This window comes from Amblyomma mixtum, chromosome 4 (genome assembly GCF_055824585.1).
Source record: "Amblyomma mixtum isolate Tamu chromosome 4, ASM5582458v1, whole genome shotgun sequence".
Taxonomy (NCBI): Eukaryota; Metazoa; Arthropoda; class Arachnida; order Ixodida; family Ixodidae; genus Amblyomma; species Amblyomma mixtum.
Genome location: NC_143015.1, coordinates 65,647,242 through 65,671,343, shown reverse-complemented (window position 1 = coordinate 65,671,343; position 24,102 = coordinate 65,647,242). Strand labels below are relative to the sequence as shown.

General features: G+C 43.9%; 1 protein-coding gene and 1 long non-coding RNA gene across 15 annotated transcripts in view; one reads left to right on the top strand and one right to left on the bottom strand.

The window, feature by feature from the left end:
• LOC149346664 (uncharacterized) overlaps nucleotides 1-8,115 on the bottom strand; it is a 39,892-nt gene extending 31,777 nt beyond the window's left edge. For 5 of the 13 annotated variants that reach the window (XM_089586587.1, XM_089586586.1, XM_089586585.1 and 2 more), the window contains exons 1-2: nucleotides 5,771-8,115; nucleotides 2,759-2,908 (exon numbers count right to left, since the gene is read on the bottom strand). In XM_089586587.1, the coding sequence (XP_089442713.1) occupies nucleotides 2,759-2,908; nucleotides 5,771-5,779 (159 nt within the window). In that variant the 5' untranslated portion in view covers nucleotides 5,780-8,115. Of the gene's footprint in view, nucleotides 1-2,674 lie in introns of all 13 variants that reach the window. The other 8 variants (XM_089586579.1, XM_089586580.1, XM_089586581.1 and 5 more) reach the window with 5 other exon arrangements.
• A 2,171-nt stretch (nucleotides 8,116-10,286) lies between these two features.
• Nucleotides 10,287-15,264, top strand: LOC149346663 (uncharacterized). 2 transcript variants are annotated; one of them, XR_016292448.1, is made up of 6 exons: nucleotides 10,287-10,392; nucleotides 10,450-10,486; nucleotides 11,522-11,680; nucleotides 12,262-12,356; nucleotides 12,620-12,774; nucleotides 13,272-15,264. It is a non-coding gene; the product is annotated as an uncharacterized LOC149346663 (long non-coding RNA). The 2 variants fall into 2 exon arrangements; XR_016292447.1 differs by having other exon boundaries at nucleotides 12,620-15,264.
• Nucleotides 15,265-24,102: the final 8,838 nt, after the last annotated feature.

The window sequence follows — 24,102 nt, the reverse complement described above, 5'->3', positions numbered from 1 at the left end:
GTTTAAGAGCATGAATAGTTGATGTCTGCTTCACATTAAGTGGTAATGAATTCCATAAAAATGTGTTTGAAAAAGTAACTCTGAATTAACCATAATTACCTCTTACTAAAACAGTGAAAAGACCAAACATGAAAAGAACAACAGAGGAGTGTGTTTTTTCAGCAGTGTTATGCAGTACAGTGTTAAACAGTAGAGTTTTAAGCAGTACAGTGTAAAGGCTTCCACTGATACCAATTCGCAAGTTCACAAACCGTGCAACAAAAACAAACGTGTTCTGAAGAAATGGCGAGATCATTCATCAGCCTAAACTGGCCAATAGAAAACACGAGAAATAAAAAAATATTGGAGAAAACAAGTAAAACTAACCAGACTTAGGCTGCCCAGCAACATCTGAAACAGCTAAGCCAGCTAGCAATCAATGACCAGTTAGCAAGCAACCAATGCTAACATAAGTATCATGCTTTGAAAAAGAATTAAGCAATGAAAATACAGGAACCAGAAATCGTTGTCTGTAGGAAATACACATTAATGTGCCTCGATTTTGAGCCATAGATGGTAAGAAAATTGGAGAACTCAGGTCCTTACAGATCCAGGTCAGTAATGGTAAAGTAGGCCTTTGAATTTCAACACACAACATAAGTAAAAGAAATGAGCACCACAAACAACCTCAATGTGCACAACATTTCATAATGGCAAACACAACAAGTCACGTAAACTTAGCAAATATACAGCAGACTCAAAATGGAAGCTTAGCATCCACTGCATGTGTTCTCACTTCTTTGGAGAAAATGTTTCTGCAAACACATCAGCAACTCTTCTCTTTCCGGAAAATCAAAGCAATTACAGTAATAATTATCTGAGTGGCCACAATCATTGTAGGTTCGTAATTGCAGAGAACACCTGACAAAATTATATTATTTAAACCGGTAAGATTTAAATCCAAAAAAGCTGATATAAAGTGACATCGCAGAACTCGTTTTGAACACAAAATCGATTAAAAAGAAAATGAGGACACAGTTTTCTGCGAAATATGCCATTCACATCCAACACAGAAACACTCATATAGAAAACAGTAATGCAATTAATGGTGCAGTCGTGATTTTTGCTGCTTTTTGCTAAAACATTACACAACTCAAGACTGCATAATAAAGCTAGCCACAACCTGAGGCTGAACATTTTTCTTGCACCTCGCATCCCTCCCTAGAAGACTGCTAAAAAAATTGAAGGGGAGAATTGATCTTCACCTCAATGGTACAACGTGAAAGGTTTAATGGGTTAATGCCCACACATCCAGAACCGGTCACACTCTTCTTTACATTCATAGGTCTCTGGGAGTCCTCGTACCACTCCTGGTGCAGTGGTGCAGTGGTTCGGCAGTGCGCCACTGCCCAGCGATGGCAGGCGCTGCAACAACTGCGGCTTGTGCGATCCAGGTTGCTCCTCCCGAGCAACCTCTCGCGACCAATCGTTAAATGGACTGCAAGCTGCCAAGGAGGGCAGTTTGCGCACTATCTGGTTGGCAGGTTGCAAAGACGCCACAAAGTCATGTGCCCTAGGTGGCCCACCTAGGCTGCTTCTCTGGGGATTGTTTTTTTTTGTTTATTGTTCTCTCAAGGTGAGACGTAAGACATGATGTTGGGCTCGTCGGTTCACAGTGATTGGCAAAAAAACACTGCGTGAAGAGACGGGACAAGATGTGGCACGCTTTGTGTGCGCCCCTGTGTGCCTCTTCTTGTCCCATCGTCTTCGCGCAGTTTTTTTGGCAATCATTTTCTGCGACACAGACTCCTTCCCGCAGTCTCGTTAAAACACCACTGTGGGATGGCCACATGAGCACTTTCCGTGTTCTTCTGGAAATATATATCTGCAGTGATGTTAACCTGCCGGTTCGCAGAAGATGTCAAGTAAGTGGCAAGAATGGTGGTGCTCACTTTACTCCCACAGATGTCCTTCGAGCAAAGGCTGAGAATCAGCATCAGTCAGACATACTCTTGTGTTGCTGACAGGATGTTCCCAACAAGAAGTACTGCCATCTACAAAGGCCACAATTTTATTCCCATTCATGCGAGTTTAGGAGCTCAGCACCTTCCTGTGAAGGACGAGTTGTTTAGAGGCAGTGTAGTGTGACGGCATGTAAATAGCATTCGCACACAAGAAATTTGTCAACATGGAAGCTATGAAATACAACTCCTAAAACAGACTGCCTAGTAAAACTTTTGATAGGCTATCTAGTTAGAATCAGTCGATCAACACATCTTTATTTTAACCAAACAAGGATGCATGGCGAAAAAAGCGAACAGGAGAAGTTGCACTGCAGAGGCTCGAATGTTGCGAGGTGGTTGGGAAAAACAGGACAGCCATCAAAGTGTTCCAAGAGGGTGCCAAAAGGTGTCATAGTTTCACTAAACACTGATATATCTCTCATGTACAGCCTCTCGATGGTTTGTTAGGCTGCTCTTTTTAGCAAACCTTTTTTCGCACAAGTTACACTGGAATGGCTTCGCCCTCATGTGGGTTAGCTTATGCCTCCTGAGGTGTGAACTCCGTGCAAAGGCCAAGGGGCACAGCTCGCACTGGAATGGCCTCTCGCCTGTGTGGGTGCGGAGGTGTACCGTGAGGCCGCTCCTGCCAGCAAAGGTACTGCCACAATACTCGCAACTGTAAGGACGCTCACCCGTGTGAGTGCGCACATGTCTTGCAAGGTTGCCCGTCTTTGCAAAGGTGTGGCCGCAGTGGTCACAAGCAAATGGACGCTCACCAGTGTGGATGCGTACGTGCTTGACTTGGTCACTTTTCCGTATGAAGGCCTTGCCACAGTAGCTACATTCGTGTAGCTTCTTGCCCGAGGCTTCACCAGCTGTATTTTGTCCAGGACGTGCGCCAGCTTTGCTGCCTTCAGAGACCAAGCCTGCATTTGAATGGCACAGGAATTCTTAATATAATACACGACTCAAATCACCTGACAACGGGACCATGACATATTAAAAATGCTTGCAATCTTATACAACAGCTGTGCTCACTTGTGCAAAGTCAAATAAGAAAGTTGAACTTCTGCAAACTTTTCATGCTTCAAATTAGGCATACAGGCGAAAAATTTCAGGCTGCAAAAAGTTAGACACTGCAAACAGAAATGAAGAAAGTCGAACCAACAAGAAAACGCTTTTACTAGTACACATGTATCATTTCGGGCTTCATGGCAAGGACCCTTTAGTTCACCCAAGAATAATGTCACAAAAAAGCGGCGGAATTCACTCACAAAATGTGACGCAGCTGACAGCTCTTCACTGCACTCCTCAAACCCAGAGAGGTTCCATATCTATTCTACTCAGTATGCCAGAAAAAAATTTAGCAGAACTGCTCGTATGTAAAAATTTTTGGAAACATTATCAGTCTAGATCACCGCATTCCATAAAAGTCAACCGTATGCAGAATCCTGGGATTGCACTACGCTGCTACAAAGCTCTGTAATATTTGTTCGTTCACGCTCTAAGATGCCGGCGCACATACATCACTTTGTGATGCGAGGCAGCTAGAATTATCAGGGGAGAGCGTGGGCATTCAAAGCTGCATCTACGATGTTCAAGGTTATCATAGGTCCCTCCGCGCTGTATCTCAAAAGTCTTCACTGCCTTTATATTGAGGCCAGCCGAATGTTGCGATCATTTTGTTCTCCACGAACCGCACTCCTTGTCACTGTCGTCATCAAATCGTTCACTTTTTTGTGGGAGCAAGTCAGCCGAACAATTGTCTGACTCATACAAATCTTTCATATTTGGCTGTGCAGTCAATGCAACGGTGTGGCAATAAGGTCTCCAAGACTGAAACTAACCAAGTCATTAGAATGGCATTTGGGCCCTCACACAGCATGGTCTCAAGCTCAATTTGCTAGGGCTTGTATTAAGACAGGCTTTAGTTATAGTTCTAACAAAGCACATTGAGCTACACCCACTCTAAAAGAAATCTGCAGAAGCAAAATTCTCAGTAAACCAAAAGACCCCATCAGAAAGAGAATTCGAACTCTATTACACCACCTATGATGCCATTACCTGACAGCTGAAAATGTACAAAACCACTTTCAATGTTCTGAAACTGACAAACAGAATGTAAAGTTAACAACGAAATGTAACCTCCTGTCATCAGAAATTTTCACATGAAACACATCATCTCAGAGTTCAAGCATCTCAAGCATAAATGCATATATGTAGATAGTGTGAACAATGTTATGCAAAATATCAACAGAAATCAATAATTTACAACCAATCACAATGAACTAAAATTCAGTGCACTTTGCATCGAGAACAAGAAAATGCACATAAAACAAGGCCTTCAGTCATTTACACTTCCAGCATTACAGCTTAGAATTTAGGAATACCTAACTGCATTTCAAGAGAAGCTACTGCCTTTGTAGAGCTGCATTTGTTAGAAAGGTGTCAAAAAAACAAGGCTGACGAATTAACGAGAAATTCAGTGGCAAAGCAGCACAATAAGAATGTACAATAATTGCACGACATTTGCGAACACCTGAGCCAGTACAGCACAAGGTTTATGGTTTGTTGGTGTTTCACGTCGCAAAGCGACTCGGCCTATGAGGAACGACGTAGTGAAGGGCTGCGGAAATTTCGACCACCCAGGGTTCTTTAATGTGCCGTGACATAGCACAGTACACGGAGCTCTAGAATTTCGCCTCCATCGACATTCGACTGCCGCGGCCGGGATCGAACCCGTGTCTCTAAGGTCAGCAGCCTCGCGCCATAACCACTGAGTCACCGCGGCGGCCTCCCTGTACAGGACAAGAAGAAAGTTCAAGGATCATGAAACCAAATGGACTTACTATAATGCAAGCATTCTTCCCACCAAAGCTCTCCGCTTACAGTGAAAACCTTGAAAGGTTACAGGATAAAAGTTCCTCAGTTGCACTGTTATGCCAAATTATCAGAAAATTTCTAGCAGAAAAGCTGTTCTGCTCTCCAACAAGGCACACATGGAATCTTCCACAAAGTTTGTCGCTGATATCTTAGTGATCTGGCTTTGATCTCTGGGTAAGAGGACAAGGTCTGATGCACCCCACTTAACAAAGGAAGCCATCGTCTTTTGAATAATTTTTTTTTGCTTGAGCCGGACGCTTTTAAATAAAACATGTCCCTTCCTCAAGAATGCGAACAGGTAAGATTTCCATTTCTCTCAGTCACAAAGTAATGGTGGAGACAATACACTTGTGGAAGGCTGCCTCTTGAAAGCTTGCCATTATATGGCGCGTCCAGTATGTACTGTAAGAATGGGAGATCAGTTTTTGGTATTAACTGCTTCAGAGGCTACCTTCCATTAGTCTGTGCTCATGACCTGTGCTTCACGAGTCTCGAAACGAAAAGAAAAGGACCAGATGTTAAAGAGGTATCGGAGACAGTAGATGTCATCACTTGCCACTTCGCCACTCCCTCCTAACCCAGCTGCCTCGCCACCTCGTGAAAGCTGCTCAGGGAATTATTGCAGTCAGCTTCTAGTTTCAAAGCACATCCCCAGGCATTCATTGCTCCCCCTCTTCAAGTATTTAAAGCTGCACACCGGTCTGCTCATTGTCTCCCCAAGGAAAGGAACTGAGTTGCTTCCAGAACACTTGTTTCAAAAAAAAAAATTTGGCTTGAGATGATGGCGTCCTTTGTTTATTAGCTAAATGCAAAAAAGGCAAAAAATTCCGTTTAAATTTAGTTATCACTCCACTTCATGCACACAGAGCAGGCATTGAGATGTCTGGACATGTTATTTTACAGACTATGAACATCAAGCCATTGGGACTATGAAGGTTGGAAGTTGTTCTGAAGGACTCTTGCTCTGGGAAAATGTGCTTCTTGGCTGGTCAACGTTGGTCTGCAAAGTAAAAAGCAAATCAGCATAATGAAAAATCTGCAGTGCGCAATGCAGCAGCGCTAATGTGCTTCTCACAAAGATTACAATTTGCAAGAAACGCATGACTACACACTGCAAAAGTGCAATTGGTACTGCGAACTATGATAAGACTATACCACTGAAGATGATGTTTCCTGTACACTCAAACACAATGAGACTCGCAGTATCTTTTACTATATACTTAACAGCTTAATTCCGGTCATTTGGTTAGCCCTCGTGGCACAATCTAAAGGGCTCTCAGGCACGAAGCTTTGAAAGCATTTAGATCGCCAGATATGCTGTTCTGAAATATACGAACATAATGCTATGGCGCCACGCAGGTGACCAGAAGTTGTTTTAGCAGACACTTCTTCAGCAACTTGCATTCTTTCAATACTGGCTGGGATCCCTGTGAAAAAAAAAAAAAACTCAACAAAGTAGAGTAAGAAGAAGGAAAAACCAAAAGCCACCGAATAATTGTCCACGTTATGAGCATTTAGAAATTAAGTTCAGTATTTTGAGAGAACACAAACTGCTCATGTCTGACAATGTAAGCAGGGAAGGCAAAGGATCCAAAAGAAATGCAGACTTTGTGAGTCTGTCTGCTCTTTTCCTTTATGCATAATCACGAGTCTCATCCTCAGCCAGACAGCCACATCACTTTCCGAATCATTTTATGATCACTGATCACAAAATAAATACAGACACACTTAGTAAATATACGAGGAGGTCCCAAAAGGTGCACAGGAAAACTGCTGCTAGAAGAGTGCACAAAAATGTTAAAATACGAACAGCGGGAAAACATAACTGTTTCATAAAATGATTTTTAAAATACGAAAAATGCGAGATAATGCAAACTATAAACGAAATACAATTTGGATATTTTTGTTAACAATTTCAAGAAAGTGGTCTGTATGATATCAATGAATAAAGCTATCAATCATGATCAAATAAAAAGACGAAAATGATGTACATGAATATTTGATGTTCACTTCCCACTGAGTGGTAATGATTTTCATAAAAATGTGGTTGAAAAAGAAACACTGAATTTAACATAATCACCTCTCACTAACAAAGTGGAAAGACCAAACATGAAAAGAATACCAGTGTAGTGTGTTTTTCCATAAGAGTTATGCAGTAAAGTGTAAAGGCTTGAATACCAATCCGCAAGTTAACAAACCATGCAACAAAAACAGTAGTTTTCTGAATAAACGGCGAGATCATTCATCAGCCTAAACCGGCTGAAAGAAGAAATTTGACAAATAAAATATTAAAGAAAACAAGCAAGAGTAACTACTTAGGCTAGCCAGCAACATCTGACACAGACAAGCTAGCTAGGAATTAATGATTAGTTTGCAAGCAACCAGTGCTAACCTAAGTATCATGGCATTCGTTTTCATTCAGTGCGGCTCTTTGAAAAAGAAATGAGAATAAAAAACACTGGAGCCAGAAATTCTTTTCTGTAGGAAATACACAATAATGTGCCTTGATTTTGAGCCATAGAGGGTAAGAAAATTGAAATTCTCAGCTCCTTACAGATCCAGGTCAGTAATGGTAAAGCACGGCCTTTGAATTTGAACACAAAACATGTCAAAGAAATGAGCACCACAAACAACCACAATGTACACAAAGTATTACGATGGCAAACACAAGTCCCATAAACTGAGGAAATATACAGCAGACTCAAAATGGAAGCTTGGCATCCACTGCATGAGTTCTAATTTCATTAGAGCAAACGTTTCGACAAACACATCAGCAACTCTTCTCCCTCTGGTAAATTAAAGCAATTACAGGAATAATAAAGAGTTTTAGCTGAGTGGGTTTGTGCGCTCGCTTCACTCAGCGAGCTAGCGGGAGCGCTACTACGCATGCGCGAAACGCTCCGGCGGGAGCACCGTGGGCGGGAGCGTGCGAGCGGAGCCCGGAGCGGTGCGACGACAAGCCTGGACGAGCGGGCCTCGCGCAAAGCCTTCTGGGCTCGCACTTGCCGAGCCAAATGAACACATTCAACATGGCAGCCGCAAGCACTACTTCTGTGACAACAGGAGCGGGTCTTGCTGGACACTTTTCGGCATGGCAAACAGGCTGCAGACGGTGTGGGATAACTTGCGAACGCAACTCAATTATGACCCACGCGCGCGTGCATAGAGGATGATTACACACTCTAGACAACGCTGGAAATGCGTACACACGCACGCTCCGCACGCTGCGAGGCATAGTAAGAAACTCTATGTTGCGAGGGATGGCTTGCGTGGTCTTGGCTCGACTTGGCTCTCGCAGTGTACGACTTTTCAATTTTTCGTAATACGAAAACTTCACACCAAAGCACTGCTGTTGTCTAAAAGCATAAAACAAACGTAACCAGCTATTATTTATTTATTCACACATAAATCACAGAGGCTTAGTTATAACTATTTTCTGCCAAGTCCAGTTATTGCCACTAGGAGGCGCAATGAGGACCTCGCGTGTAAAGCGGAGGGCGTATTCAGGCGTAAGGCTAAATGGAGGAAGACGATTCTCATGTCACGTGACTTTTAATGACGTCATAACAAAATGGCGTTTGTTTAGGTACATTTCTGTATAGTGCCTAGAATATACTGGCTAGTGTGTCGACCGCGGCCTCTCGGGTGGCACCGGGAGCAATGAATGCCGGCGGCCGCCGCGAGGAGCGCTGCAGAGCGGGTGGGTGCGTGCGGGGAGCGCTCCTACCGCGCTCGCTCTGCAACTGCTGCAAGGGGCCTGCTCAATTTTTTGCTTTCATTAAGCATATGATGTGGGCGTGCGCTCAATCCACACCTTTAGTGAATTGCAAGGAGTCATGGGAGGTTTTGCTACGCAGCCAGGACCTCCAAGAACAAAAAGAGACCATCAGGTATGCCTTCGAAGCCGCCCGGTCCCAAGGGATCTCGGCCGTCTGACAAGGACGGGATGGCGAGGCCGCCGTCCTGATTATCTGATATAATAAAGTTTGTCTAAGCCTAAGGTGTAACAGACCAAAGCTTTCAGCCGTCACGGATGCATCTGACTACAAGTTTCAGGGTTTGTTTTGGGTATTTGACAAGAGGCAAAGTATTTGACGGTTGTATCTTGCGAAAGCTTGAACGAAGTTCGGCGCGCAACTGAGCTTCAAACATCCGTGCTCACAAAGGAAACACGGGATTTGTATTCTAGCTACGATTGCATAATGGTCTCTTTTTTGATATAAAAACAACTTGAAATGCTGCAGTTATATTGGCTTGCATTTATGCGTTCTCTCTGTGAACAACGCAGGCAAAAAAGTTGCGCAACACTCGTTTTTATTTACAAGGAACAACAAACGCAGGGAAATGGCAGAATTGCATGAATTTACTGGCAGCGGCGCTGTTGAAGCAACTTTTGCAGTTTAAGCAACTTTTGGTAAATGACGGTCTCTGTGCACCATCATTTTCCCAGACAACACCAAACATCCGTAGGAGGTCCCAAAAATGTACGCACGTCCCACATCCCTAACAGGACGTCCCTGGGACATCCGTATGAAGTCCGCACTGGGATTATCCCGGAAACAGTCGCGGCTCGAACGTTATACGGACATGACGTCCGTATAAAAGCCGCGGTGGGATCATGCCGAAAACAGTCGCAGATCGGATGTTATAAGGAAGTGTTTATATTCATAGGGTCTGAATCGTGCAGATGGCCACACACTTCTCATGAGCGCTCGAGTGGCACGCTCCACTGTCCTTTTCCGACGTCTTTGGCTAGCGGGCTTGATTCAGCTGTTTGGAACAAGTAAACAATAATCCATGCGATGTATAAGCGCAAGGTGTCACAAAGTAATACATAACCCAGTACTTATTTTTTGAAAGAGCCAAAAAAAACCGTTAAAAGCAGGACGAAAATAAGCAATTCCAAAAGGGCCATTAGCTGAATACAGAAACCCTAAACTTTAAAACTTCGAAATTAGGGCAGGGCGACATATCTGAACCTGGCTCAAATAGTCTAATTCCCGTTTTGTTATAGCTATTGAGGGTGTGCTTACACAATCTTCTCCTCCAAGCTCACAACATAACCACCTTGAAAGGTAAAAAAACGTAGCGCAAAGAGACGAGGACACAGAAAGACAGACAACACGGCGCTATAACCACCTTGACGCCAACTGTAATTCCCGCCTTCCGACCATAACAGCCACTGACGACGACAGTGACACCACAGCAAAAACAACCTGCCACCTGTTCGTGCTCTTAAAGCAGAATCATAAAAATTAATAACACACATCCTTTTTTGCAGTTACTTTTTGTTTTATTTAGGATCACAGTTTTATTTTTGTCTTAGGTGCATGTTGCATAAAAAGGCTCTTTGCTCATTAGTTCAATGGCACCACCATCGTCATCGCACTACTGAAACAATGCACCTGAAAAACAATGCAAGCATGGAATGCAAGCATGGAGGAAGGAAATGCAAGTTATATTTGCTTAGCTTGGTGGATTGAGGCGTGTATTAGCCCGTTTTCCGTTTTTTGGGCCAACATTTCAGGTAATTATTGACGTTCCTACTGTATGTTGGTTGCCTAACGAGTGTATTTTTTTCCAGCGGCGGGAAACACGGATGGCACATGCGGCAAGTGAAAGTAAGTGGCAGTCGGTAGTCCTTGCCTGGTGTGTGAGCCTAGTAGCGTGATTTCTAGCTTTTGAAGTAATTTTAGCGGCGGTATTAAAGTTCAGTGACACTGATGCTGGCTCAACATGAGCAGAAGCTTACTGGGGGCCAGTATATTAATCTGGTGACAGCATAATGGCTACGGTGCCGAGGAGTACTGCTTACAGGCGTGCACGCCGAGAGGCACGTCGTGATATTGAGCTAATAGCGTCGGCTGCTGGCGATGGTGTTGCATACGACCCTTATTAATCTGATCCGTGTGCTGCTGCAAAGCCGCAAGAGCAACTAGATCCTAGCTCGTCGCATGTTCCGTGCCTTCAACATTCGACTGAATGTGCACCTAAAGTTCCTGTTTTAATTTTGATTTGGTTTATTGGTTTGTTCGGGTTGAACGTCCCAAAGCAACTCAGGCTCTGAGGGACGCCGTAGTGAAGGGCTTCGGAAATTTCTACCACTGGGGTTCTTTAACGGGCACTGACATCGCACAGTACACGGGCCTCTAGAATTTCATCTCCAACGAAATTCGGCCGCCGCGGCGTGGATCAAACCCTCATCTTTCGGGACAGCAGCCGAGCGCAGTAACCACTGAGCCGGGGCGGGGTTGTTTTAATTTTGTATTCTGTTTATAACTGTTGCATGCGCACAGATTTTCTTTGATTGGTTTGTAACCTAGATATATATAGTATTGAAGAGAACTATTGCAATTTCATTTGAACTATATGTATTGTTCGGGCGTTTTGCATCCAAAAAATGAGGTCATGTATGTTTTTACATATGAATTTTTTGTTGGCAAGGGCCAAATCTGCCCCTGTGTCATATGGAGGACTTATAATGGAGGGCATATGCATGTTTAATTGTACCACCTAGAGATACTTCACAACAGCATGCCAGCTGCCTTCAGTATGGTAAAAACTGACTATAGCAATAGAGTTCCCCACTGTTAACTTGAGAAATCCTGATTTTATTTTCTTGGTCTGATTTCGAACCTAATTCTGTTTTGATCTAGAGAAATCACATGACTGTGCAAGATGGAGACACTGCAAGAGAAAAGACATCTCGCATTCTGCGAAGTATTCTAACATCTGAACTGGCTCCTAGCTACAGCTGGTATGGCCCCAAGGGAAGAACAAGCTCTGTGAGCTGAATATATGCAAAATCATGTGTAGTAAGTATTATTTGGAGGAAGCTATTTCAAATCTTAAAGGAGCACATATATAAAATTTTAAACTCAAATAAGGGATCCGATCTGTGTCCTGGGCACAAAGGGTTTTACTATTCCAAATTCTCTGATTTCACTGATTCCACATGCCAAAAATCATTGACAGAGGAGCTGTTAGCCAATGATGACATCAATCATCTATATATGGACTGGTTGGCAGAGTCACTAGCAAAACATGGGGTAAGTCCTAACCATGCCATCACATGATGCCATAATGGACTCCAGCACTGGCATTTACCTGACAGAGACCAAAAGTACTCATATAAAACAGTTTAACTGTTCACACTGTGGACTAGATATTTAAGCTCATTTCCATGATTAATGGGCTTTTACGTCTCATTAAAAGCAGAAAAATGAACACCCCAAAACACTGTGTCTATATCTCTTTAAGACTTCGAATATAAATCAGATCACAGAATCAATATCTACATGTTTATAATTGAATTTGTAGGTCTTGGTAGGATTGTGTCAAGACCAGTGATATTGCTTTGAAAAAAAAATGCCAAATTTTCTTTGTTTATTTTCAGTCTGCACATTCACGCACTTCACAACTAGCCACATGGATTTTTGTTGTCATCTGGTTCATTGGCTCATTGCTGCAGTGCCATGAATGTTACCACAGGTTAGAGCTAGCTAGAATTACAGCTTTCATAGTGTGCATTTGCGATTGTTTTCATACTGCCTGCACAAAAGGCATGGTCCAGCAATGGAATTGGTAATAAGATGTGTTGAAATATGCCATCCTTTGTTACTCAAGCCCATGCCCTTTGCCTGCTGGTTCAAAATTAAGGAAATGCAGTAAAGTTTGGGTACAAAAATTTTTAGAGGTGAGATATCTTTTTTTTATAAAAAATACATAACATATATACTCTCATTCGTATATAGGTTGCCTAACCGACCAGCAGACCTCAACTCGGGCACAGCAAACTACGCTGAAAGAAATCGAAAAGGCAGCCATGTCATTGTTTCAGCATGCAACTGAACGGGTAATGCGCAAGAAAACTGGCGAACAAAGCTGTGCTCCTGAGCAAAACTGAATGGTGAGTGTGTTGCTAGTGTGCTTCATTTTTTGTTGATATTAACATCTTGGGTCGAGGATTTTTCATTCGAAACTGTTGATATTTTTCCTGTGGCACTGTGCTGAGAGGTGATTGATTTTGAGAGAGCACAGAATTCAGTAGATTATTTCAATAGATACTGTGAAAACTTCTGCATATCAGCCTGTGTAGTTAGGTATAATCATGAAATGTATCTTTAAATTAACTTGGGTATTCGTAGCCTGCTAAGTCCTCACGCACCTCTCTTTACTTGGCCGTCTGTTTGTGGTGGTTTTACTCCTGGAAGTGTGTACATTTACTTGTGCAAGGATTAATTCCTTGCCGCAAGTACCATTTGGTGCCAACACCCTGTGAAGGTGCTGCAATTTGTATATTGTGCTGCAAGTTTTTCTTTTTTTTCAAATGCAGTCAGTGATTTAAAAAAAGGTGAACTGAAAGAAGTGTCTATATGTATTGGGTCTTTTTTGTCTTCCTTCCAGCAAGGCAGCCTATTTCAGCATTGGCCCAGGTGGCAGGATTTTGTCTTTATATGTATACATGACTCTTCTTTTCGATGACGCTATAGCAGAACCGAAAAGAAGACTGCCTAGAATGAGAAGCCAAGCAATATCTTGAAAACGTGTCACTTTATTGATACCTAGCAGTTGTAGTTTACTTAAGTGTCTAGAAATGCGATGCTTTGTGCATGAACAATTTTTTTTTCTCTGACCAAGCTGGGCATTTTGTTGCCCATCTGAAATTTGCTTGTATCGAGCTATACTTGCTGTTTTGGTCTCTAGTCCCACTATGCTTGTGTAAATTTGTTCCTGACTGCTACTACTAGAGTTATTTTTCACCCCCATAGTGCGTTTGCATTGCTGTTCCAGCAAAAAAAGGAGGATATGTGGATTTTAATGACTTTTATCGTCTATGTAAGAGACGACCATAGTTCCTGTGGAATGTAGTGGTCTTATAACTTGTTAATGTTAATATCATACTATATGCAGCGTGTTTTAGATTTTTTTCTTCTGGCCGGGCTAGTTGCCTTAAAGCCCATCTACTCCTTATGCACACTTATACGTGCTTTCTATTTCTAGTCCTGTGCTTGCTGAAATGTGAGTCTGAATGGTAGTGCTTGTGTCAATATTTTAACCTCTGATCTGTGTGCATGTATTGCTGTTACAGCAAAAAAAGGCTCATTTGTGATTTAATAATCTTTATTGTTTTGAGTGAGACAAGCATAGTTCCTGTACCTTGTAGCAGTCAGACAACATGTCTTATTTTAGTCATTCGACATGCAGCTTGACTGAAATGTTTACCTTGCCTTGTTGTTGTTGCTTATGTTGGCTAATTGCCTTGAAGGCCACCTAGTACTTATGCACAGCTACATATCTGCTTTTGTCTCTAGTTGCATGCTTGCTGAAATTTGATCCTGTCAGATAGTGCTTATGTTAATGTTTTAATCTCTAATCTGTGTAGTTGGGTTGTATTACTGTTATAGCAAGAAAGGGTCATTTGTGTTTTAAGAACATTGATTATTCTAAATAAGACAATAGTTCCTATACCTTATTGCAGTCACATAATTTGACTCATTTTAGCTATGCTACGTGCAGTGTGATAGAGATTTTTTCACCTCTGCTGCGTATGCTTGTATTGTTGTTTCAGTAAAAAAAAGGTTGCATTTGTGTTTTTAGTTTGGTTTTTTGGCGTTTTACATCCCAAAGCGACCCAGGCTATAAGGGATGCCATAGTGGAGGGCTCCAGATAATTTCGACTACCTGGGGTCCTCTAGCGTGGACTGACATCGTACCGTACACTGGCCTCTCAACTTCTCGCCTCCTTCGAAATGGGACTGCCATGGCTGGGATCGAACCTGCGTCTTTTGGGTCAGCTGCCAAGCACCATATGACCAGTGAGGCACTGAGTGGCATATTTGTGTTTTGTTGCGTTCATTATTTATAAGACAGTCATGTAATATTTATGCCTTACAGTATGCCGCTACTGTTTGTTTTAATGTGCTTTGCAGTGCAATTAATATTTTTTGTTCTGACCAAGATAATCATCCCGAAGCCTGTTTAGACCTTACATGACTTATATGTATATACCTGCTGTTTTAGCCGTATAGTTATTTTGCATCTCTCTATTTTGCAACTCTGCATCTGGGGTTGGCTTGGCTACTTATTGTATTGGAATCCTACTGCTTCAAGTTTGAAAACATGATAATTTTGGCTAATACTAACCAGACAAGGTAAACAAAATTAATGAAGCCTATTACACACACTGCGAAGGAAGGTCTACGTGCACACCATCCATGACCTTGCTCTCAATAACGAGAAATGCCTAAGAGGAGCTGTTAAAGCTGTGTTAGTGCTTCCTTTATGTGAGTTGTTCTGTTTCATGTGCTGTTATTAAAAATAAAATTCAGCTGTGAATCAGCATTCGGCCTGATCATCAGCATGCCCCATATATTTGAATAAAACTATTTTAGCCAAAGCTTTGTGTTTTAAATCACTGTGCAGCATAATCCAGGTCTGTGTTCTAATTTTGTGTCATTTTTACTATGGCATCGCTCTCGGCCATATGCAATTGGCCGAAATGCCAGAAGCTGAAGCTGGTTTTGTTGCGGCTATGAGGCACTGCTTCTGGTATTTTGGTCAGTCATGCGTGACACTTTTGAAAAGGACACGAGGTTATATTGGGTCCTGGCCAAGGAAAAAATAAAAATAGTAGCGTCCTATTGCAGTCCTGTGAAGGTCCCAAAAATGTACTCGTCAGACATCCGAAGGACTTCTTTCGGCGTTTCACTTCGGATGTTTTCAGGATTTTTTCGGGACATCCGCGGGATGTGCGTAAAGTCCTGCCGCGGACTTCCCAAGAACGTCCTTAGGATGTAGGTGTGCTGTCTGGGTTGCGATCCACCGGTGTTTGCTGGCTGCTTCACGACCAAAATGTGTGGAGCACTTTTCAATCACAGGAGCTCCGTTGTCGGCACCAGATCCTTCCGCGTCCACCGATTCGGCACTCTCAACAGCTAAACACAACTCGGAGGCTTCCGACGGGGCCCGCCTGTGGCGCTTAAATTTGCTGGAGGCTCTTGCTCGCACAAATTCCTATTTTTTCTCTTCGCTGGAAGGTGTTTCGGATAATCCGTAAAAATTGTAGGTACGGCGTCGGGTTTCAAACGCGGTTTATCGCGGTGGAGCTCACTCCGTTTACGGTGACACTGAACGTGCGCTCGTTACAGGTGCTCTCAAAATGTGTTTTGTTGTGTTGGGTTTAATGGCACATATGCAGCTAAGGCCATCATGCGCCAAACACAAGGTATAGGAACTGTTTTCTGTGAGATTTAATAAAAATGTGGAAGCTCTCAGTGGTGTAAAGGGCCAAAAATTAGCTACCTTGTAATATTGGGGAAAACGAGATTTAGGAATGACTAATGGTAAAAGCTTTAAAAAGGTCAGGTAGCCTCAGCGGCCATCCTTGGCTGGGCAAGGATGCCGAGGATCCCCACCAATCAAATAAAAGCCTCAGCCTTTTCCTCACGAATGAGGAAGTGACTGAGGGACATCATGTGAAGCTATAGGTCATGATTTATATTTAGTTGAGAAAACCTGCTTCAGTTAAAAACTTAAAAACACAAGATATGTGCTCTCAAAATGTTTGTCGCAAACCACAGCAGTTGGCGTTAATCTTCTGTCTTTCCTTCTGATGTTTTTCTCCCATTCTGCAAGCTGTAGATGGTGCAGTAAACATAGAAACGCGCTCTTTGTTCGAGCGGTAACCGCTTTTGCACAGCGGCACAAAGCAAGTCTTTTCCTTGCCCTGCTGCTTTGGCTTCGACATCTTTCTGTGGCGTTTATAGACAGGCAAAGGAAAACAACAATCCGGGACTCACTCCATGAATTGACGACAGTGTAAACGACACGGTGAACGACATGCTGAACGACACCGTGAACACACACGCACGGATACACAATCGCACACAACGCTCGCACAGAACACCGATGCAATCCGAACGAAACTGCTAGGAGTACGGAATGGCTCGCATGTGCGAGGGCCTACGCAGAACAACAAACGCTGTACCTCGCTGAACAGAAAAGACGTGCACAAGCGGGTTAAATCACGCACGTGTTGACCAACCGCTTGCCATGCTGCCTTCCGAAGCAAGAAAGGAGCGCTGGCCGCGTCGTCTGCTGCGGCAGCACCCTCCCGACAAGCAGCGCCCTCTGTCGCCGTCGGTGGGCATTCATTGCAAACGGCGCCACCCTCTCCCATAGCGCAGCGCGGGCGGTCGTCACACTAGCCAGTATATTCTCGGCACTATAATTTCTGGGTACTTTTTGTTGCAAAATTAGGTAAAAATGGCGCCGCAAAATTTTGAAACGTCCCTAGCCATAGTTTCTAGGTCGCTGGCGTCTCCAAGGTTGCCACGGCATAGAGTTTCTTACTACTACCTAGAGGGAAAGCTGGCGGCGCTGCACTTCAGCCAACATGGACGCTCAAAGCATCATGGGGCGGTGAGCTACTTGTTGCGGCACAGTCGTAGTTTTTCGGGAACACAGAGTGGCAGTACTAAGGCGTTTCATTCCGAAAACGTAGTTCGTGTGTGCGCAGACGACTTTCGCGCGAACGCAGTGTGCAAAAGCCATAGTAGTGAAGACGCGACGACACACGACGCCAATAAAAGGTTTTACTCTTCCGAAATGCCATTAAAAAACCTCTTAAAGTATCTAAACAACAACATTTTTTTTTGAAAACATATTTACTTTTAAAAGTGCGCCTGTTAATTACGAAATATTAGTTTTTTTAGTGTTCATCACTTGGCCAATAGGAAAGCTAGTCATGTCTTATTTTAGGCAAACTTTGCACTTAAATGCTTTTCTGCTCGTTTGTTGCAATCATTAGACAAGATATTGAATGTTAGGACGTTTGTAGCTATCAAACAGCTTTATTTTTTTATTATTTTTTGGCCAAAAGTTACAGTTCCGCAACAAGTAGCTCACCGCCCCATGATGCTTTGAGCGCCCATGGTGGCTGAGGTGGTCACGTGGGGTCTCCATGCAAACTCCCATAGACGGCTTGCCAGCTTTCCCTCTAGGTAATAGTAAGAAACTCTATGTGCCACGGTGACCATCGCTGTCATCGCCAACGTCACGGTGGTTTGTTGACATGGCTGCGATGGCTGTTCACCGCGCGGTGCATTGACGCGTGAAGTAAGTGCTGCCGTGAAAGTCATCAAAGGTTGGTGCAATGGCGAGTAATATTGACCGCGCTAACGTCCGGACTTGTACCCCAGTGCCCTAGTGTTGTCTTTATTATGCAAGTTTGCAGTGCGACCTGTTCCAGCCGTGGTATGATATCGGAAGCCCCTAGAGACGTTTTGCAAGGCGGTGCTTGACTGAATTTGAGGTCACTTCAGTTCTCTTCGGCACCTTTCGGTATTGTATCTCGTGTTTGAACATTAGACCTCTTGCATTGCCCAGGGGGCGCTGCGAAAATGGTGCTAAAGAGCGCCCTCTGCCCTCGGCTGGGTAGTACCGGGCTCTGGCGTCTGCTTCGGAAAGCGCGTTGGCAGTACGTACCCGCGACTTTCGCTTGTGCTTTGCCATGGCCTACAGCGAATATCGGGTGCCGAAGATTTTTTCAGGGCTGGCACGCTGTGTAAAGGGAAGAAATTATGCAACGCCAAGTACGTGTACTCTGTTCAAGAAATAAGCGGCGAAGTTTCAGCGCGGTGTCATTCGCAAGTGAAGAGAGTCGCGTACGAAGTTGAACTTCATGTAAGGTCTGCACGCTTCGAGATTCAAGCGCACCAACGCGATGAAATACTTGCAATATATGAATTCGCAGCAGCGCTAAACAGACATGTATACGGGACTGCTCGATCGCACGACAGTACACGCCGCGCCAGCACCGGTCTTTCAGCATGCCACGAAACTGTGGGCCTCCTGCAGTCTTTGCTGACTGCATCTCGCTAAACAAGTAGTCATGCCTGCTTTGTAGTAGCCGCCTTCTGTTCCTTCAGCAAATGCTAACATGATGCAATGCATATATGAGCTCACAGCCGAATAACGCTGCAGCGCGAGCTTGTGCGCTGCGCGCTTGATGTCGTTTTCTTGCTGTATTAACACGTTTTGGCGGGCTAGTTGGTTAAGTATCTTGAATAAACAGCGCGAACGAAGACGAGCAGAAAAGACAAGCGCTGTGTCGTCCGTTTTCTTGTCTTTTGTGCTCGTCTTCGTTCGCGCTGTTTATTCAAGATTCTTGATGTAGCTTTTCATCCTTAAAACGACCTCGCTCGAACACGTTCGCTGTTATCAGCGATTCCGCGCTGCCACATACGTGCTGGTTTGAGGTAGACAATGTGCACATTTCACTCTCGACGTTGGGCTGCTCGTAGTGCACAGCGAATTCGCACCTAATCAACCCCCCCCCCCCCCCCCCCATTTGTGGTCATTTGCACGCACCTGGCCACCTCACCACGTTGCACCGGTCGAATCGTCAATTGTCTCAGTGGCCGGGTCGCGTATTCGCCAACTGCAGCCTGTACAGCCACAAGGCATGAAACCACGGTGAATTGATCACGGTGACTGAAGATTGTCACTGCGCCTTACCTAAAAGGGATAATAAATCCTCTTAAACGGCGTTATATGCCACTAAGCATCACGATTTGCGACCTAAAAGGGAAATAATTGAAAAAAATGAAATTAAAAAAAAAACAATAAAACTACAGTACAGAGAGCGGAGTCGAACGGCCGACCTTCCATACGCAAAACGAGCCTCTAATCTACTGCGCCATAGCAGCGATGTCAAGCTGTCGTTCTGAATGAATATTTATAACCAGCTTTAATGTGGCTGCTACCTGCCGGTGGGCGGCGCTGTCATCGCTGGCTGTACCGGCTGCATTTGGCGAACACGCGGCCGGGTCTCTAGTCGTGAACCACCAGCATGCCTGCTGATATGCCGATTTGCCTTAATAGTGATTATCTGAAGTGAGATGTTGACATGATATAATTATACCATGCATTTTTTTGTGCTCTTTGCCGTGTTGTGCATTCCCTTGATATGATCTCTGAATTATGCTGTTCGTTTCTCACCTTTTGCTGCTTGCTCGGTTGCGCGTCCCTACTGTTTGGTGATTGTCATGGTACACTTTTTGCTGCTTTGCTGCTTGCTTGGTCCAACTGCCTATGTAGGGATGTACTAGACAAGTTGTGTTGTAGAATGCATAAATTCTCATTCTACGCCTGCATATGCGGCTGCTCGCTAAATATAAATTTTTTGAGAGAGGTAAGCGCCAAAAGAAGACGAACACAAGGAGGATGAGACCGGCTGTAGACCGCGGGGAAGATTGTAGGTACATGTGAGGGATGACTGGTATTGTTTTGCTCGTTACCCACAAAGTGGCTTGCATATGCTGGTGTTCGGCACTGCATCCCACGGTTTGCCGTCCGGACTGCATGTGCAAAAAGAATGAATTTCAGCAACACGGATAACCAAACAAACATCAAGGGAGGCGGAGCAGCAAGCACAACGCGAAGGTTCGCTTACTCAGTGCGTCGAACTGCAGCTATCCAGCGCGCCCGGCGCTCCGCTTCGTGAGACCTTGAAGGAAAACGGTGGAATTCGATATTGGGATTCAGACCTTCTTGCTCGTGCAGCAGTAACGACGGTGATGCTTTTTCGAGACTGAGCGAGGTCTCTCGGGCGGATCGGCGTCGCCGATTCCTTCTGCTGCCTGCATTTCGCCCTAAGGCACACGGAGCGTCGGTTTTCTAGAAACTAAGCCACGGCCGGGCAGCGGCGTGGTTGGTCACAAGTGACGAGCCTTGTCGCACTCACAACAGAGCAGAAAAACGTGCGAATCGAAGCAAAACGCACGCTAGAAAGGTACGCCGCCACAGCCAGCGCTCACTACTACCCAACCTGGTACTACCCAGCCAGCTTTTCCTTGCTGCCACCAGGCGCCGCCACGTTACCTCAAACTCCAGCGCAAGAGGCCTATGGTTTGAAGCATTGGATGAGTGTCGAAAATTATGTTTCCTTGTGTTGCGCGTAACTGATTCTGACCTGTACGTACTGATAGGATGAGCTCGTATGCATAAAAATGGTGGATACTGCGAGCCATTTGGCAGTTGCGGTACATATAAACTCTAGCCAAGCTGTAATGGATTACTTCGCGTTGACACCCATGTTGCGCAAAGCACACGGTAGGCCACAGCTGCTTTGTACGACGCCGTAACGTTGCCCACGGAGAGACTTAACGCGACGCATCGTGCCACATGAACTATGATCCGTACGCCTCTTTCTTCGCTGATAGGCGTTTAGCGAATGTCGTAGTATGGTCACACCACCGAACCTTTGAATATCTAGAAAGCTGCTTTTCTTTTATCTATTTGGTGAAGTGTTTATATTCATTAAGTAGAACGTGTGGTTCTTGGTGTATTTCTTGTAACGTTCAGCATTGGAATAAAGCCAGACAAGGCCGAAGCTTGTTTTGCTTGCTCTGTCATTTCTGTAATGGTGTGTGATGAAGTGGGAGGCTTGACTTAGGCTTTCAGCATCCGCGTAGCCAGTGTGGCCCTTGAGTTTGTTTGGGAACGATGTTGGGTTATTGCGGTGTAAGTAAAACACAACACAGAGAGAAACGTAAACACTCGGGATGATCAGTTTCTTGCACTTTCTGTGTGTTACATTTTCTGAGCTTCAATTTCTAGACGCCATGAATGCATTCCAAATTTCACAGCTAGCTGTTTTTTCTGCTGCACCAGTTAGTGAAAACACAGACTGATGGGCAAGTTGGTATGACATAATAAGGCAAAAACAGCACACCTGCATAAGGAAGATGCTGCGTTTTGTCTCATCTTCCTTCATCCTTGTGCAGGTGCACTGTTTTAGCCTTATTAGAGGGACGTTGGATGCCATGCATGCCGTAATGCGCTGCGTTAACTTTGTGCTAGCATTTGTAGCTAGAATGGTTTCTTTTTAACATTAGCATTGTATAAGTGAATATAATTTGTGCGCATACATGAATAGCATGCTGGCTTGGCCTTGTAGGCCACTGCATCATTACGAAGTGTATGAGGTGTCACATTAATTGCACGCCTGCTTTTACTGCACGTTGCCAGTTTTGAGGGGAAAGTTTGTTTTGTGTGGACTCAGCAGTGACTATAGGCAGGCGACCTTTAAATGCAAATAGGCTTGCTCCATAGATGGCAGCTCTGTGGGGCAATGGACACACACAAAAAAAAAAGAGTAGCCATGACCTTTCAATATAAAGTGAAGAAGCAGCATAAACCAAACATCAACACGCCATGCATGTGACATGCTTCTCTGCATACAGTGAAGAGCTTAAAAATGCATGAAATGTAAACATGGCTTGTCTACTTGGGTCTGCTGGTTCCTGAATTACTGTTTTTGTAATGTGCACAGTCAGAACATATGTATATCACGAGTATGAGGCAACATATTTAAAAGCACAATGTGAAAAGAGCTTGTGGATACATTTTTGAAGGTTGGCAGCTCAGTTCGCTGATATGTTTAGGTGCTTTTTATATTGTCAAGGCCCAGTAGGTATTAAAGGAGTAGAGACAACAAAATTTTAGTTGTTTCTTTCGGTTAGAATGATGCGCAGTACTTTAGAAAGACTAGACAGCTGCATGGATTGCGACAAGAGGCAATATATTTATAATTGCATTTTTTCTCTCGCACTGCTTTAGCTTAAACAACCGAACGACGACTGTGATGTCAGGGATGTGTTCAGGTCATGTGAGGCATACAAAGACAGCAGTATTGTTGCAGCTTTGTTCATTGTTATTTGCATCAACTCGTACACAAACCTTTCTAAGAGTTGGAGTCACATAAAGTGAACAGGCAGCGATTATATCTCTTTTTGCATGCCTCATGTGACCTGAACATGTATCTGACTTCAGAGCAGTCATTCGGCTGTTAAAAACCGAAACCAGATGACACGAGAAAAAAAATTCAATTGTAAATTATTTAGCTGACAAAGTTAAAATCCACATGGTGGCTTGTGTACAGCATTGCCTAGTGCATCAGTGTAAAGAGAAATGCGCATCCGAAAATTTGGTTTCTCTACTCCATTAAAGATGTGGCCCATGACATGCTTGTGGCAGACCTTTGAGTTCATCATTCTTTTATGAGAGTTGTGAAACTGGCTCACTAGAGTGTAGCATATCAGGAGTCAGAGTGTTACTGGAGTAACTGACCTCATGGTGATTAAAATAGAAGAAAACTAGTTGAGTCCACAAAGAATGAGGTGCTCCTTTCAGAAGCAGAGCTGCTGTGAAGAATGTTCTATGAAAAGACAACCATCAGCTCTTTGCTACATTTCAGTTTATTATTTTCTTGAAGACCTAGTAACGGGTATTACAGAAATGATAAGAGGTACGTTACAGAAATAATTGGTACCTGCATATTAGCATGGCAAGGGGTGACTAATAAAATTTTTGTAGGGGTCTATAGAATTTTGCCTCCATCGAAATGCGACCGCCACAGCCTGGATCGAACCCAGGTCTTTCGGGTCAACAGCCAAGCACCATAACCTCTGAGGCACCGCGGCGGCCAGTGATTTTCTATTACTGGCCCTCGGTACGGTGGGTTCACGGTTTTGCGGTAGAAATGTTATTGGTGTATGCCTGTTGTGCATATATTGGCTGAATATTTTTGTTCAAAGTAGTGCAAAATTTGTGAGTTCTTTTTTCTCTTAGAATCCACAATTCATACTGTGGCAGCTGTTACACTTGTATGACACCTTGATAAAACTAGCCGAAAATTATAAGCTTAAGTGTGTAGCAAACCAAGAAGGGCATGGGACAATTATAGTAATTTAGATGGAGTGGGGAAGTTGTCTATTGTTAATTTTTAGATTGCAGATTTAGTAAAAGTAGACGATACCTAGGCAACATGTAAGACATAAAGCAGAGACCTGGACTTTTGGTTGCTTATAATGTGGTCAGCCGTTGCCCCGCTGCAATGGCTGAGTGGTTAGGGTGCCCGCTGCTGTTCCAAAGGACGGGTTCGATCCCAGTTGTGCCAGCTGCCTATCAGTGGAGGCGAAATGCTAGGCGCCTGTGTACTGAGTGACATCAGTGCTCGATAAAGAGCCCCATGTGGTCAAAATTAATCCGTAGCGCTGCACTATGGCGTTCCTCATAACCCATGTTGCCTTCGGACGTTAAACCCCATATTCTATACCATACCATAACTTTGATGTGTTCTGTGTGCTTGACCATTTAAGCTGCAGTAATTGCTGAGCACTTGTTGAGTTTTCATGAGTATTTTTATGTGTAAATGCACAATGTGTGACGG